This window comes from Musa acuminata, chromosome BXJ3-1 (genome assembly GCF_036884655.1).
Source record: "Musa acuminata AAA Group cultivar baxijiao chromosome BXJ3-1, Cavendish_Baxijiao_AAA, whole genome shotgun sequence".
NCBI classification, from domain to species: Eukaryota; Viridiplantae; Streptophyta; class Magnoliopsida; order Zingiberales; family Musaceae; genus Musa; species Musa acuminata.
The window spans coordinates 44,990,882-45,007,734 of record NC_088349.1 but is presented as its reverse complement, the minus strand read 5'-3'; the positions used below and the strand labels follow the sequence as shown (position 1 = coordinate 45,007,734).

At 35.7% G+C, this 16,853-nt stretch overlaps 1 protein-coding gene across 4 annotated transcripts; it reads right to left on the bottom strand.

Moving 5' to 3' along the window:
* Nucleotides 1-1,787: 1,787 nt before the first annotated feature.
* LOC135629639 (uncharacterized) lies at nt 1,788-16,052 on the bottom strand. Of its 4 annotated transcripts, none has more exons than XM_065137319.1 (7): nt 14,305-16,052; nt 14,019-14,074; nt 11,707-12,012; nt 11,342-11,578; nt 9,985-10,104; nt 9,642-9,770; nt 1,788-2,133 (listed from the first exon to the last, which is right to left on the bottom strand). In XM_065137319.1, exons 1-7 carry the CDS (start codon nt 16,007-16,009, stop codon nt 2,026-2,028), a joined length of 2,661 nt encoding a protein of 886 aa, XP_064993391.1. In that variant the 5' UTR covers nt 16,010-16,052; the 3' UTR covers nt 1,788-2,025. The 4 variants fall into 4 exon arrangements, with proteins under 4 accessions (XP_064993391.1, XP_064993392.1, XP_064993393.1 ...); XM_065137320.1 differs by having other exon boundaries at nt 1,792-2,133; nt 11,737-12,012; XM_065137321.1 differs by lacking the exon at nt 1,788-2,133 and adding an exon at nt 2,465-2,831.
* Nucleotides 16,053-16,853: the final 801 nt, after the last annotated feature.

Genomic DNA, 16,853 nt, shown 5'->3' with positions numbered 1-16,853 from the left:
AGCATCATCTCTGGCGAAGGCTCGCAAGGATGATTGTGGTGGAAGGTGGGATGAGATACCCTTTTCTCGATCGAGCGGGATGGGGGTGTGAGCGACTGCAATGCAACGAAGGGGGGAGGGGCGCTGGCTGGGAAACAGCGGCGATGGTGGTCGCTGGCTGGAAATAGGGGCCCTTTTGACCGGCGGTGGTGGTGGTGGTGGAGAGGGGAGCAGGGGTTCTCGGTCGTGCGTGGGCCCCTTTCGGCTAGATGGGCTTCAAATGGGAGGGGAGGTTGCTGGCTGAGGGCTAGGAGGCTGCGTGCCGGTTGAATGCTGGGTGGCTACGACGGTGTTGACAAGGTCGAGAGGTAGTAGAGGGTCCAACGGTTGCGACATTAGAGGATGCTCTGTTGTTGATGTCGATGGAGGAGAGGAAGTGGTGGTCGCTGAGGCTAGGAGCGAAAGGGAAGACGATCGCGGGGCTGCGGCGGAACGGGACACTGGCAGTGTTGTCTCCGACGAAGGTTCGAAAGGATTACTACGGTGGAAGGTGGGATGAGGCGCCCTTTTCTCGCTTGAGCGGGATGGGGGCGTGAGTGGCTGCAACGTAACGAAGGGGGGAGGGGCGCTGGTTGGGAAACAGCGACGGTGGTGGTCGTTGGCCGAAAAGCAACGACGGTAGTGGGGTTGGCCGAAAGCAAGGGCCCTTTCAACCGACGACGGTAGTGGTGGTGGAGAAGGGAGCAGGGGTTCTCGGTCGTGCGTGACTGTCGACCTTTTCTTTCTTTCTTTATTTCTCTCTCTCTCTCTCTCTCTCTCTCTCTCTCTCTTGAGATGATGATAACTGTAGCGAAAACGCTGAGGATTGATGCTCTGGTACCAAATGATAAGATCCTAGGGTTTTATCATGGAATAAAGGGGAGAAAAGGATATGATCACTTCGAGGGGATCGACCTTCTAGTGTTTATCAAAAGACTTAATAATATTTCATTATATGTCAAAAAGAAATAGTTATATCACTATTTATAGAGTTCCACCTAGAGTCTATCAGGACTTAGACTCTTAATAATAAATAAATATTAAATAAACCTCTATTCGACTCTAATTGAACTAAACAGATTTAATAAACATTATTCAAAAACTCAGAAAATAAAATGATCCTAACACCAACCTAGTAATTGGGCATGATAAAGGAGCTCAAGTAAAAAAGAACAATATGTGGATAGCGTCAAAGAACTCGTCACAATGTAGAGCCACCATTGGGCTATGTCTCACACACATCAAAAGTATACAAAACTAAGAATGACTTATAAGAGTCTAATGAGTGTATTATTATTAACTTTGACTTAAGTTTTTTGTTAATGATTTAAGTTAAACAAAGTTAATAAGTCAATTAGCTCATCAAACTTGGATCATGATATTTGATATCAGAGAACTCGTTAGAGGATTCGTTACGAGATAGAGCCATTAACTTTAACTTAAGTATTTTGGTTAATGATTTAAGTTAAACAAAGTTAATAAGTTAATTAGCTCAACAAACTTGAATCATGACATTTGATATCAAAAAACTTATTAGAGGATTCGTTACGAGATAAAACCACCATTGAATTATACCTCATATGCACCAAGCTAGGGTTTGATATGACTTTATGCTAGACCTTGACGAGGATGTCAAACTTTTGAGTGAGAAAAATTATAACACCCTCGATTAGTCACACATCGAAAATAGACAAGAATAAGATTAACTTATGAGAGTGATGATTGTATTACTATTAACTTTAGCTTAAACATTTTGACTAAATCAAATGAAATTGATATATCAATTAGCTCCATGGACTCAAATCGTAACATTTAGTATCAAAATCAACCTAATATTTGAGCATAATGTGAAGCTTGAGTTCACGACATTAAATCACTACTAAACTGACTTCATATACATCATGCTAAGATTTGATATGATCTATACTAGACGGACATAAAACTCTTCAGTGAAAAAAAATATAATAACCTTACACACCTTAAAATGAGGTTCTAAGTTATCTTCCATTAATTCGCATTCCTCGCATAAACTTGGTGCTCTTGATGTCCTTCCTTTAGCTTTGTCATGCCATCCCATGCAGGGTCTCCTTCATATCCAGTAAATGCTACAGCATTCTGCAAAATGCAAACCATATACAAACTTATTCGTTTCAAAGATCTCAAGGTCAATTTTCCCTCACGGTGACGGCAGCAATCATGATACCAGATGATTTGAATGGTTCAGTTCCATTCATGTTTCCCTGTCGAAAAGGTCTTTAAGTCTAAATTTTCAATTAAGAAGCTTCCACCTGATCATACAACAGTCAAGAAATCATATCTGATCCCTAAATGACTGCTGATAGTCACAATCCTTGTCTTTCACAAGCATTACCAAATTCAGAATCAACCAGATCAGTGGTGTCCAAGTAAATCAGCACTTGGTCATCTGATATATGAATTCCACGGATGAAATGGACTCCTGAAACCTATCAATGGTTGTATGTTGTGATAACACCAACAGCAGCAGAAATTGGACAGAACCAGTATGATCTTATGTAAGCCATGCACTTGATACCCTGAAGTGTAACATTTCGACAAACATCTGCTTTCCAGGAGCATCGAATATTTAGAGTAAACTCTATTATTATTTACAAGAGAGAAAACAAACCATTTAATGGTTCGCCACCAATAGGAGGTATAAACCTTCTGGTATACAAAATGTACACTAGTATGTGATATACTTTTTTGTGTGTTCATGTCTTAGCAAGCACGCACTTAACAAAATTGTTGAGGCAGATCAGATAATTCGATCATCATATAGGATTGTAGTACACCTGGTGAAATCAAGAAGACTCTATAGTGTTATTATCTCAGCAGACTCGAGTATAATACTTAGAAGAAAAGAGCTTCATTAAGAAAGATTCAGAATCAGAATCTAGTTGCTTGTGTATTCATTTTCATATATGGAAAAAGATTCACAAATTGTTCACATAGAAAAGAGGACAATTATAAGTAGAAATCTTTGTTGATGCAACCAGTTTAATAAAGCATTTTAGATGTAAAACAAGCACATTTTTATCATCTTAATAAATCAAGATCAAATAAAATGCAACTATTTTCCGTGTCCAAGAAAAATTGGCCAAAATGATGGTAAAATCTAGTTTATCTTAATCTTTAGAAGGTTAAGCATCAGTACTACCACCTACCAAAGTGTCCATGATACAACCAAAGAATGGAATCCTAATGAATAGATGGTTCCCAGGACAATACTAGGAATAGTTAAAAGACTGAAATGGCACACTGCGGGGAGTACAAACTAGATTTTTGACATCATATTTTTAGGATATCAACAGAGGTTTACTTCTGAATTAATTCTTCTTCAAGAATTATTGTCTCACATTTTATGGAGAACATGAAGTTGTAATCCATATCTATCAGTTGGCAAACAAATATTTTAATATGCCATAAGATGGATATTTAAATGCACAGTCTATACATTGATCAGTGAAGGAAACTCAATTAACTTCTGATAGGTTAACTAAGATAAACTACATATCCATGCCCCCTAATTAATATATGCTACAATTTCATTCAAAAATGCTCTAAAATGTTTATGCAAGTCCCTAAAATCCAACCAAATCATCAGATAAGGACATAAACAGGTTAGGAATTTAGAAGCACAGAATCATTAAATATATAAAAATATATATTTACGTTCAAAAGAGACAAGAATATGATTTTGCAAATGAAAGAATAAACCTACCAGGTGAACAACCTATAGTCACCTTTTATAGAAGATTTAAGAAATGCGACAAGGCTACCAAATCATAATGGTCCTAGAAATATTCTTGATCTTGTAGAAGGTATTTTCCTATCATATTTATAAACCATATGTTTCTGCCATCAATAAATTTGCTTCACTATAATGACAAGAAAGTCAACTTTTATCAGTTGATAGAATAATATCTGAAGTAAAAGATCTTGGGCAATTTTCTGAAAAAGGTCTCTAGTAATGGGCTTTTACCAGATGGTGCTCCCATATTTGGTTTTAACAAGGGGGTGCCCCTTTTTCAAAAATCCCAATAATGTCCTTGAACCAAGTTATTTCAAGCCTAACCAATCCACAAGCCAGCTCAGTCCAGATTAGATTGATTCAGGTTGGATCACTTCGGATCGAGTCAGGTCGGATCCCTTATATTCAAGTTGCACTCATGTTACAATCGAGTTACACTCGTTCATAGAACCTATTAAAAATATATTAATTTTTATACAAACTTATTTTAAATTAATCATAAATAAAAATATATATTATAATTTTTGTTAGAATCATATTCTAGTAGAGTTCTTAAAGTTTTAATAATTAATTATCCTAAAATTTTCCAAAAATAAAAAATTATTAATTTTAAAATAGGTTAGGTAATCGAGTTTAACTATTTCAATTTCGAGTGTAACTAAATCAATATAGGAAATAGGAAATGTAGGATTTTATGACTAGTTTTACGATGAATTTAGGATGATTTTATATAGAAATTAATATCTTTTTTAACATGCTATATGAATGAGTGTAATGGCTTTTTTCGATAATTTAGGACAATTGTATATAAAAATTAATATATTTTGAGGATAACTTGAGTTTTTAGTTTTATGATTAATTTAGAATAATTTTATATAGAAACTAATATATTTTTTAGTATGTTCTCTGAATGAGTGTAACTTAAGAGCATAATGACTTTTCTTGGTCGTTTAGAATAATTTATATAAAAATTAATATATTTTTAGAATAACTCGAGTTTTTTAGTTTTACGATAAATTTAGGATAATTTTATATAAAAAATAATTTTTTTTAATATGTTCTGTAAATGAGTATAACTCGAGCATAATGATTTTTCTAGATAAATTGTGAAGAGGAGGCAAAAGAGGAGGGGAGGGAGAAGTGGAAGAGGAGTAAAAGGAAAAGGAGAATTGGAAGAGGAGGTAGGTGGATAAGGGAGAGGGGGAGTGAAAGGAGGCAAAGGTGGAGGAATCTAGGGGGGATGGGGAGAAGGCGACGGAGTGGGAGAAGGTGACAGTAGAGGTGGGGTAGGAGGAGGAGGCATTGGTGGAGTGGGAGGAGGGGGAGGAGGAAGCCAAGGGGGAGAGGGTGAGGAGGTGGAGTGGGAGGAGGAGGCGGTGGAGGTGGTGGTGGAGTGGGAGGAGGAGGTGGTGGAGGTGGGGGGTCGTTTGGGAAAATCAAGAGATAATCTAGGGCTTAATTAAATCAAATTGAATAGTTAGAGTTTAGTTGAACTAGTATGGTTTGGTTCATCTCAATAAAACTGGTTCAGTCCTAAAAAACCAAGTCAAACCTAGTCAAAGGACAATCACTATCTTTTTATAATTTCATTGAGGGTATTTTGGTCAAAGCACAAAAAAGAGATGCCCTTGGTAAAAGCCAAATATGGGGGCATCATCTGGTAAAAACCCATCACTAGGGGCTTTTTTCGGTAAATTGCCCAACGATCTTATCAATAATGCATAAATAAAAGGGATACTAGACCTAGTTCTTTTGGTTACTGTATTTCAAAGATAGTTTTCATCACCTCTAGGAGCTTGTCATCTATCCTAGCAAGGTAGAATAATATCAACAAAATGGGATTGTTCAATGGTCACTTTCAGCTAAACTCAAAGCAATACCGAGCTGCTACAGACCCAAAACAGACTCAATGTTAGGCCACCGACCTCTGGCCATATTCAGCCTCAATAAATAGCTGATAGGACCCTATCTGGATGTAATGGCAGCCTCAGTATTGTCACAAGATAATTTGGTCCGATCTGGGGCCCAAGCGAGTGAAGACAACACCTCAGGATGCACATAATCAGGTTGAATATGGATGGGACAGCAGCTGTGATGTTTTGGAAGGGATTGGAGGTAACTCCCTATTACAAAACGAAATCTAACGTACAATAGGTGTTAAACACTAGCAGCCGCTCTAAATTATAATGGATTGAAGACTCAGTCAACTACAAAATCAATTCCTTTAGTCGAGATGGAAAAAAGGGCTGGAACATCTGAATTGGGGACTGTCAAGTCCTAAACAGGTTAGGATTGGGGTCTGCAGACTTTATTTGGGCATTAACAATCCAGTCCAACTTGCTCAGTTTCAGCCAGATCCAAAGACAGCTTTATCCAGCCAACACAGGAATTGTCAACCCTGTAGGACCCACCATGTGGTTCAGCAAAGGCTAGAGAGAGGTGCAAAGCAGCAGGACAGAGAAAACAGTGGTTTTGACATCTATCTTAATATTATTTTCAGCAAATATTTAATTATTTTTTTTTATTATTCTACATTGGTTTTCAACACCATCAATGTCACTCCTAAGAACAGATGAAAATGTTGGAGGATTGCATGAGGTCACTGAGAGCATGCGTAAAAGTCAAATTTCAGGAATATGATCTTAATCGATTTCAGTATAGGACTACGTGGTCACTTATAAGTGACGTGATATATCTTCACCACCTAGGTGTCCTGAATTGCAAACGGTGGGCTAGGATGCCCAAAAGCAAAACATCATATCAGCATCCAAATATGCAAAGTAAGAATTCTCTCATTCTTTTGAACCAATGCGAGTAAAGAAGTTTATCCACGAATAAAGGATTAGGTTAACAACTTTGAATACAGAAACACTTTAACGAACTAGACTTGTTAGAAACTATGACTAAAAGAAAATAAATATTATTTATTAAGAAGAAACTAGGTGGGTAGGAGAAAATCTAGCTATATTGATAGTGCATATTTAAAATTTGGTATAGAGGAAAAGTTAAAACACAAAAATGGTATAAGAATTGATATTCTTAAGGATCTTAAGAACAACGTTAGAGATATAATTATAATTATAAAATTTGTCTTAGGAGAAGAGGTTTTGAATGTTATAAGTATTTATGCCTCTCAAGTTGGACTAGATAACCAAACCAAAAGATAACTTTAAGAAAATTTTGATGATATCATTCGAGGAATACCTATAAACAAAAACTTACGAGTAGAGGAGATTTGAATGGTCATACAGGAAAAACCTATGATAAATTTAAAGGGGTGCATGGGGCATTGGTTATGGAGAGAGATAAAGAGGGTCGTATAATTTTGGATTTTGCCACCTTATATAATCTTAGAATGTAAATACTTACTTCAAGAAAAGAGATAAATATTTGAGTACCTATAATAGTGGTCACAACTATAGTGAAATAGACTTTTTTCACTAAAAAGTTGGATAAAGTTATATGTAAGAATTGTAAAGTTATACCTAGCGAAAGTTTGGAGAATCAAGTTTTTAGATATTTGTGGATCGTGTTAAAGCTAGAGAAAGAAAGTGTAAAGATTTAGGTAATATTAGATGCATTAAAGGCGAAGATCAAATAATACTTTTTAATGATAACAAGATTAAAGAAAGATGAAAAAGTTATTTTTATAAATTATTTAATAAATATTCCACATAGTTATTAATTTAATGATAAATATTAGTGGTAGATTTAATAATCATAGATTTAAAGGGCCCCTCCAATTGATATTAGTGGTAGATTTAATATATTTAATAAATCTATGATATTATATTAAATCATAGATTTAATATTAGTGGTAGATTTAATAATCATATGTTTTTAAAATAGTGGGAGAAAAAAAATTTGGTGCCAATTTACAAAAATAAGGGTAACATATAAAATTATTCAAATTATAGAGGAATTAAAATCATTAGTCATACTATGAAATTTTGAGGAAAAGTTATCGAAAATAAAATAAGGCTTGAAACAAATATCGTTGAAAATCAATTTGATTTTATGCCTGGAAGATCAACCATAAAAGCTATTTATTTATTAATATAATTAATGAAAAAGCATAGGAAGAAAAATAAAGATTTGCATACGATTTTTATTGACTTAAAGAAAACCTATGATAGGGTTCCCAGATATTTATCATGGTAGGTTTTAGAAAAGAAAGGTGTATCCATTAATTATATTAATGCTATTAAAGAAATATATAATAATGTAGCTACTAGTGTTAAGCTTATAGGGACTGTCTAGTGAGTTTCCTATTAGCATAGAATTACATTAAGGATCTACATTAAGTCTCTATCTTTTTACATTGATAATGGATAAATTTACTAGTCACTTACATGATAGACCTTCATAGTGTATATTAATTTGATGATGATATTGTCTTTAGTTGATAAGAGCCTAAGTGGAGTTAATTATAAACTTGAACTATGGAGGCAAGCCTTAAATGTCTTGAACTTTGTGCATGGTAGACTTCTTTGGACCGTTGTCACCCAACCGTTCAAAGCTTACGAAGTCCATATTTGTATAACGAAGTCCATCTTTATATTTTAAATAAGATGTTTATTTAAAAATTCGCCCCACTAAATCATCATTTCCTTGTAAGTCTCTATGGACTGCACAAGGTTATAGGAAGGTTAACCATTTTGAGGGTAGATAACCGGATACCACATAAGTTAGTATGGGGCTTGGTAAAACCAACTAGGTTTGTGAAAGCTTGCGCTAATAAATCTCCTCCCTCTTCCTTGTCCCCCCTCGACCTCCTCCAGCAATACCTTGGTATATTCTATCATACCATGTATCAGTACAACAGAATAGACTAGACCCATATCAGTTCAACCATAGACAAGCATGGGTCCAGTACCCGAAATTAAAAGCCTTATTATTATTAATTGCCTCTTTATTGATGATTTATGTTTTATTTATATCCAAAGTTATATTATTATTTTTTTGCATCACACATGCTTTTTCTTTTCCTATTACCAATTCAACCTAACATTGACATATGTGGATTTATCGTGTGTTGCAATCTTCTTCACAAAAGGTATAATGTCTTTGTCTAATAATTCAAAATCCAGTTGTATCCTTCCTATGGTGGTTCCATCTCAGTGAATTGAGATAACCTGCATCTTGGCCAATGTTAGCTAACTTAAATGGCAGCATGGTTACTCTAACACCATTGGTTTTCACCAAGTAGCTGCTGATTCAATAACCCACAATGTTCTATAAACCAAAATTATTTAAACTCAAAACATTAAAAGTATCCATGGTCATATATAACAATTCATCTCATTGGACATCTTTGATGCAGGACTATGCATCATTAGTTCCTATTGGTGGGAACATCAGCATAATACATTAAACCAAGGTTCTAAATTTCGAATGATACTGCCTGTACCAGACGGTACGCACCGATCCGCCAGCAGACCGATATGCAGACCACCCCTATCGGGCGGAACGCTTGATATAGCCCCGTATCAAACAATACGGGGTTGTATCGGATAGTGACGGTCAAAATTTCGATCGTTACCGACCTGCAACAGTGCTCCAATGATCAAATTGACCATTGGAGCCCTTTCTCACGGGTTTTTAAACTCATCCTCCCCCCTATTTCACTTCATTTCACTCTCACACTCTCTTAAACTACCTCAAACTCATTTTTTCTCATATTTTCACTCTCCTAAGCTCTACAAAAGAACGATTTGTGAATTCTAGAGAACTTAAAGAAAGCAAATTGATTAATCAATTTTCAGGTGATAAGATAAATCAGTTTGTGACATGTTCAAAAGAAGAAACACAGACAGCAAGAAAATAAAACTAAATAAAAAATGATATATACCTTGATTTCCTTATTGGAGAATCCTGCAAAAAGTCTCCCGTGCCAGTACAAAAGAGAAGTTATAACTGAGTCACAATTGATGGAAGCAATAGTACCAATGTCTGCGTCTAGTTCATTTTCTGACAACTCCTGTATGTATTGCAATAATACTTTCAATAAACAAATTCAGGAACTATGACATACACTGATTGATTCATTCTCAGTTTAAAACAGAGATTTTACTGCCATAGAACTTTTAATACACAAATTCATAACTATTGCATATACTCATTAATTCACTAGTTAAAAGAGAGATTTTATCCAAAATTTCTATACAAGTAACATCAAGTGACAAAACACAGACCTGTATGTGGATAGTTTTATCCCATCCTCCAGCGAAAATTGAACCTCTGTCAATGTAAAGTGCAAAAATTGCACCATCCTGAATTTGCTCCGATTTTACAAGCACATCATTACTCCACACCTGATGACATCAGTTACTAGAATGCCTAATCCTTAATGATTACGACCAATTGAAAATGAGCACAAAGAACTATAAATAAGCACAAAGACAGGCATGCAAGTGCATGGACAAAAAGCATAATTCTATGGTGGACAATGTTAAAGAGCAGCAGTCCAGTTTCCAATAAGGAGCAGAGAAAATATCAGTAACTCCTAAGAAGTACAAGATGAATAAAAAACAAGCAAAACTTTCATGAGAACTAAATACCTCATGAGTCAACACAATCTTTTCATTTACCTTCACACAGACGATAAGGAAGAATGACCAAAATGGTATGGCCATATGACAATGTGATGACAAAGCACATAAAGGAAACATAAAAGTTCTACTAGTTCTGATCTTAAAATTAAAATGGTTCACAATACATCATTTTTGCAGTTCCATTTGTCAATTTCATGAACCTGCATGCTAAAAATTTGTGTCCTTATGACATGTATGAGAAATCTGAAAAGCAATAGTGTACTTGAAGAACAACAGACTTCCAACTCAAGAAAAAAATTAAACAAAACTGTCATTGTCCACTGTCTATCTACAAACTAACTGCAAAATCCTAACAACCAACATGAGGCAGGCTTATTTTCTAATTGTGTTCATTGTAAATTGTGTGAACCACCTCAAACTTTATAGCTAAACAGATTTGTTTGTCTTTTTGCTTGAGTTGGAAGTCTGTTGTTCTTCAAGCACACTATTTCTCCTCAGATTTCTCATACATGCCATAAGGACATAAATTTTTAGCATGCAGATTCATGAAATTGAAAAATGAAACAGCAAAAATGATGTCTTGTGAACCATTTTAATCTTAAGATCTGAACTAGGAGAGTTGACAACAAATGCAGGACAGCCCACTGCAAATGATTGTGCTTAGCACATGGAAATCCACAATCTATTCATTTCAGAAGTAATCTTTTTTGTTTGTTTAGGAAATGATAATATAGGTGTAAATGTATCATGAACTCCCATAACAAGTGAAATAGTCGATTTTCCAAGAGTCAATTGGAGTCACAGCAGAAATCATCACGTGAAGTAATAATAATTTTCCAATTGTTACAGTTATACGAAGGCAGAGTTTTGGCTACATCACAGTATTCACTGTTCAACTTTATTAGAATATACTACAACAGTAGAAGTTCCAAATTATAGTATCAATTTTTCACTAAAAGGAAATGGAAAATTAAATGAACACGTAAGCAGCACTGACCTTTAGAACTCCATTTTCATGGGATGAAATAAGCAAATTGCTCTTGACTGAAAGCGATAAAATAGGGGTTGAATTTCCTGGTGCCTCATCCCCTAAAACTGCCAGGGGGCTGTGGTCATGGAGCCACCATAATCTGATGGTACCATCCCAACTTCCACTATAAAGAAAACCATTAGCAACTGCCAAAGAAGATACCGTTGATTTATGGCCAACCATGGTGAATGAAAGGGAGTAATCCTGGAAAGAAGAGGGGTAAGATACAAAGGTTACTTTCCAATTATAGTGGTACACATCTAACATGCAAAAGGTTGCTTTTTGGAAGAAGATGAAGATAACTAAAGTTCTAAATGAAGATTAACATTAACTTTATCAGAATGTAGATCTAAGCATAAAACCTGCATGGACCAAGCTTTTATAGACTTGTCTCCACTACCACTATAGAGGTATCCTGTTCCTGAAACAGCCAAACAGTGAATGCCACTATAACGCCAATCATTATGCTCATACCATTTCTTCCATGGCTCTTGACCGAGAGATGGACCAATGCTCCAAAGGAAAATACCACTTCCACTGTCACCACTTATGCAAAATGGCTTGTTTCCATCATCCGAAACAAGTAAAGCCGTCACTCTGTGTTCGTGGCCTTTTAAAGATTGAAAATGAGAAAAGTCCTACATGACACAAACAAAAAATTTTAAATAAAGAAGATTGATAACATATTCTCCTTAAGGAAAATTGACAATACCAACAAAGTATAACAGATAAAGGAGAGAAGAATTACAAGGGTGTCCATTTTCTTCAGCATCAGAGTTATTAATTGATTGAACAAGAAACAAACAATGCATATGATGTCCATACTATATATATGTCAATAAGTTGAAAAACATATTGTTGAAAGACATGTAAGACTTGGAAAATAGACCTAAAACCAAGAATGGGGAAATAGATAATATGATGTTAAGATTTAACATGTTACATTTGAATATATAACAAATATTTGTAGAGAAATATTCCATTTATAACATGTATACTTGAGCTCGTATTCCCTGATATCTGTACCTGGATTATCCAGGATCCCAGAAAATCAAGTATATAATCATGGTATTAAGAAGAACACGTTATAATGTCCCAACTATTGGGGTAAGCTACATTGATGTGTTCCTGCAATTGAGCTTTATAAAGGACATTGCTAGTTAAAATAAGAGCAGTCTCTTTTATTATTTCTAAAAAGGTTATCTTAGATCTTCCTCTCTCCCCTTGCACCACTAACCCTAATTGACTCCATCGTCTAATGAGGGCATCAATATGTCTTTTGTAGCTTTCATACCATATTAAAAAATTTCCTTCTTTTATCCCCTACCAAAAGGTCCATAACTACAATTAATTGTTCTTAAAAGAAAAATATTTTTTACTATATTTTTTAGTAACCACAAAAATTCATCTCAACTATAATAACTATTTATACATATTTCCTAAATGCTCAACTGATCGATCTATATAGCATGGGTGAGATTGAAATTCTTTATTTTTTTCCTTAAATCTAGGAAACACACTATATTCACACAAACTTTGATGTTCCTCTCCTCATCTTTAATGTCAAACCTTAACAAATTTGTGCTGGATTTTCAATTAGGCATATATTTATTTATTAACACATTAACATATTTTAATTATTTACCTACATCTCTTCATGATTCTAAGCATCCAGATCCTACCAGAATCAAGAATGAGCTCTTTTAATTCATCAAAGGTCCTAAATTACCTAAATATTCACTCGTTCCCTTGAGGAAACTTTTTTCGTTCATACAAGCTACATATACTCATTTATCATAACTCAGTGACCCTTCCAATAAGAAGACAATTTAACTTTTTTGCCTCATATTTAAAATCCTTGTGGGTCTTTAAAAGTTCAAAGCCAACAATAAATTCAGAATGGTACAAGGACTCAATGAAACGCAATTCCTTTAGTTAGTGCTTTAAATTATGTTTCCTTAGTCTGAACTAAGGTCTACAATGTGCTTCCATATTGTTTATTAATATAAAAAATAGAAAAGGTAAAAAGAATAAGCAAATTAGCATGCTTTCTTCCGCTTTATCGAGAACAATTTCACTATTTCTTTTCTAGACAAGGAGCAAACTAACGGATTTTCAAATTCAAAGTTGCTTCCAACTATTTTTCATATCAAAAAAATCATCATAGGGTCAGTTCTAAGAACTATGGAGATCAAGAAGGTTTCTTCTAAGATAATAAATTCCGCAATTGACTATCAGCCTGATGTCAATCCTTAAACCTGGCAATAAATCCTAACCAAAACATATTTTTGTGAGATATCTGACTGAAAACCTAGATCTGATGAAACAAAGTATATTTCCTAAGCATCTAAAATTCAATGAAAAAATCAGAAAAATATAGAAGAGGAGAGAAAGTTTAGCATTAGGATCAGCATTCATTTTAAACTCATTCTACAGTGGAATGATTATGCTGTTATTTGTCAACTAATAATTGCATCAGAGGAACAACAACAAGAATTTAGCACAGATTATAGAGAAGCTAATCGTGGTTTCCAATAAAGGAATAAAGCATTTCTATCAGATAACAATTGACTATCACGTAAATATACAATAATGCTATCATAGGTTGAGCAGCCTGTAGAAAATGTGCCATGCAAGGAGTTACCTGCAAGGACCACACATTGATTGTCTTGTCAAATGAAGAACTAAACAGAAAGCCCCCTTCAAAAGGAAGATATGTATTAGATAAATTTTAAACTTCAGTATCATAGAAAACTAGCAAAACATGACTAGAAAAAGATTACCTCAAATCTCAAGCAGAAAAATAGAGTTTATAACAAGAAGAGGGTACATTATATATACTGAGTAAGAAGCATATGGTGTAACAAAAGAAAACAAACATAAAACCAGTACAATATCGAACTTTTAACAGTAGAAAATTTTGTTTGTACCTCCAATAGCCAACCCAGTTACACAATCCTTGTGGCCCTGAAGAGACACAGATTTCAAGTGACCTCCATACAGCCCTTTGACAAAGTCTCCATCAATTTTCTCCTGCTGCAAATGCTCCCCATCGGAAACATTTCTCCCTATCATTGCAACATCTGAAACATTCTTAGAAACACTTGAGTTCACTTCCCTTGGGGAAACATTTGGGGAATTTTTATGTAAGGAAAACAAATTCCCAAGAACTAAGCAGCATAAGAAAGTATCTTTTGCTACAAGTCCATCCCAAGGATGAAGATCATAAAGAAAATTTTCTACAAAAGGACGCTGAATGCAGTGCCAAATATCATATACTTGAGGCCGGTTTTGCACCTCATAACTCAAACATGACGTGAGAATATGAAGCAACGGTTCAAATTGAGTGCCCAGCAAAAACATTTCCAACTTAGAGACCACTATAACCTTCCATGCATCATATGATTCAACAAAATTCTCGTGTTTCCCTTTATCAAAGACACAAAACCAACCGTTGAGTACCTGTGTTGCAGGCAACTCATCACCAGTAACAAGTATGACTAAGATGCAGGCCAATGACCACACATCCGAGCCATATCCAAGAGCACCTTTAAATCCACAATTGCTGGCATCCTCATCATACACCTGAAGAAGTACTTCAGGGCTTATAAACACTTGGTTCTCGGCCTCACCATAGTTATCCCCTCCTCCATTGGGTGCACAAGAACTGACAGCTTGCCAAATTTGCCTTCCTGTTAGCAAAACTTTGTTTAAATCAATAAGGCAATGTCCAGACTCATCGAAACAGATGCAGGAAGGCATCAAGCAACCACAGATGATGCCCTGCGAGTGCAAACCCATCACTGCTTCACATAGGTCCAAACTCGTCTTCCCAAATGCAAGAAAGTTCTCAACACTCCCTCCAGATAAAATAAGCTTCCTCTTCTTTTTCAAAACATCTGAAAGGGTTCGATCAAAGCTTTCAGAAACCAAGTAAAGATTAGATCTTTCTTTTTCCGGGTTCATCCAGAACCCGTAAACCCTACAAAGGCCCCGTCTTTCCTTCCAGGTGGCCTCCGCAAGAAAACGCAGTTCGTCTCTCACCCGATCTCCCAATTCATGCATAGCCTCCACCACGCTCGCCGTGTAACTGAGACGAAACCATCCAGGTTCTTTAGACGAAGACGAGGCCGTAACGATTGGCAGAAGACTCACGAGCTGATTCGTGGACGAGAACCAGGGACCGCCGAGAGGCGAGGACATGGTTGCCACCAAAAGCTCGGCCGTTGTACCTTCAGCGGGAACGGGAGAGATGGCGTCCGGAGGCAAGATTGTATATTTCCAGGTAGAGTAGAGGAGGCGTTGGTCCCCGGACAGGGGGGAAAACTGCAGAGCAGAAGACGGTTTGGATTTGGCATCGGACGCGGAAGAAGGGAACAGAGGGTGAGAAGAGGAGGAAGAGATGAGGCGGAGAAGGTCGATGTTTTTGGGAAGCGCATCGTAGCCGAGGGAACGGGGGAAGGGGACGACCTGGTTGCAGGCGGGGCAGCGGACGGCATCGGGGAGAGCGGAGAGCGGCGTGGGTAGGGCGGCGATGCACTGCTCGCAGACGGAGTGGCCGCAGGCGAGGACACGGGGCACCGTGGACCTCTCGTCGTACGGCTCCAGACAAACCGGGCACTCCGGCGACTCCATGACTCTTTCTCTTCCCCGAATGGAGCGGATCAAAATACTCGAGCCTTTCGGTGGTATATATATATATATATATATATATATATATATATATATATATATATATATATATATAAGATAAAGGACGAATTTTCCAAAAAATCCTTTATTAAACATAACATAAAACAATATTATAATAATAATAATAATAATAATATTTATATATTTAAAATAATATTAAAATTCTAATATTTTTAAATATTTAAAAATCTTCAAAATAAATTTGAAATGTTTAGATTACCATCAATTTTTACTTTTAGCTTTTTAAATAGTTTTTTACTGATTTTAGTCCTTAAAAGGTTAAATTTATATAATTTAATGATTCATATAGGTAAATATATATATATATATATATATATATATCTTAAAGAATTGTTTTATGTACTTTTGTTATTTTAATAATGACCTTTCTAGGAAATCGTCCCAAACTTCATGAAAGATCCATTAAATAGGATCTAAATAACTCGAATACAAAATATTAAGAGCTTCAGCAAAAACTGATCGATATCTCCTACTATAATAGTGTTCTAATGTCCTAAATCGCATTAACCCTTGCTGGTAGTGTTCTAATGTCCTAAATCTAGTGACAAAGTCCAAAGCCTCCTTGGCATCAAAGAATTTTCCCTCTTTCATCCCTTATAATATATGTCGAGTAAAAGACCCATCACATTAAAGGACTAATCCTTTAATTCTGTCTATAGCAGAACATCCAAATTGCTCCCCAGTCTACAGCTCTCAGAATGCCCCTCACAATCATAACTTTAATCTAAATAAGAAAATCTTGACAGTGGTTACGAAAATGGGAGTT

What these genes read in the sequence shown, in the direction of transcription:
- LOC135629639 (XM_065137319.1), bottom strand. Translation starts at nt 16,009, where the DNA reads ATGGAGTCGCCGGAGTGCCCGGTTTGTCTGGAGCCGTACGACGAGAGG. An exon ending in ATGAAAATGGAGTTCTAAAG is followed by an intron (nt 10,105 to 11,341) that starts GTCAGTGCTGCT and finishes TGATGTCATCAG; the next exon opens with GTGTGGAGTAATGATGTGCT. An exon ending in ATAAAACTATCCACATACAG is followed by an intron (nt 9,771 to 9,984) that starts GTCTGTGTTTTG and finishes CAATACATACAG; the next exon opens with GAGTTGTCAGAAAATGAACT.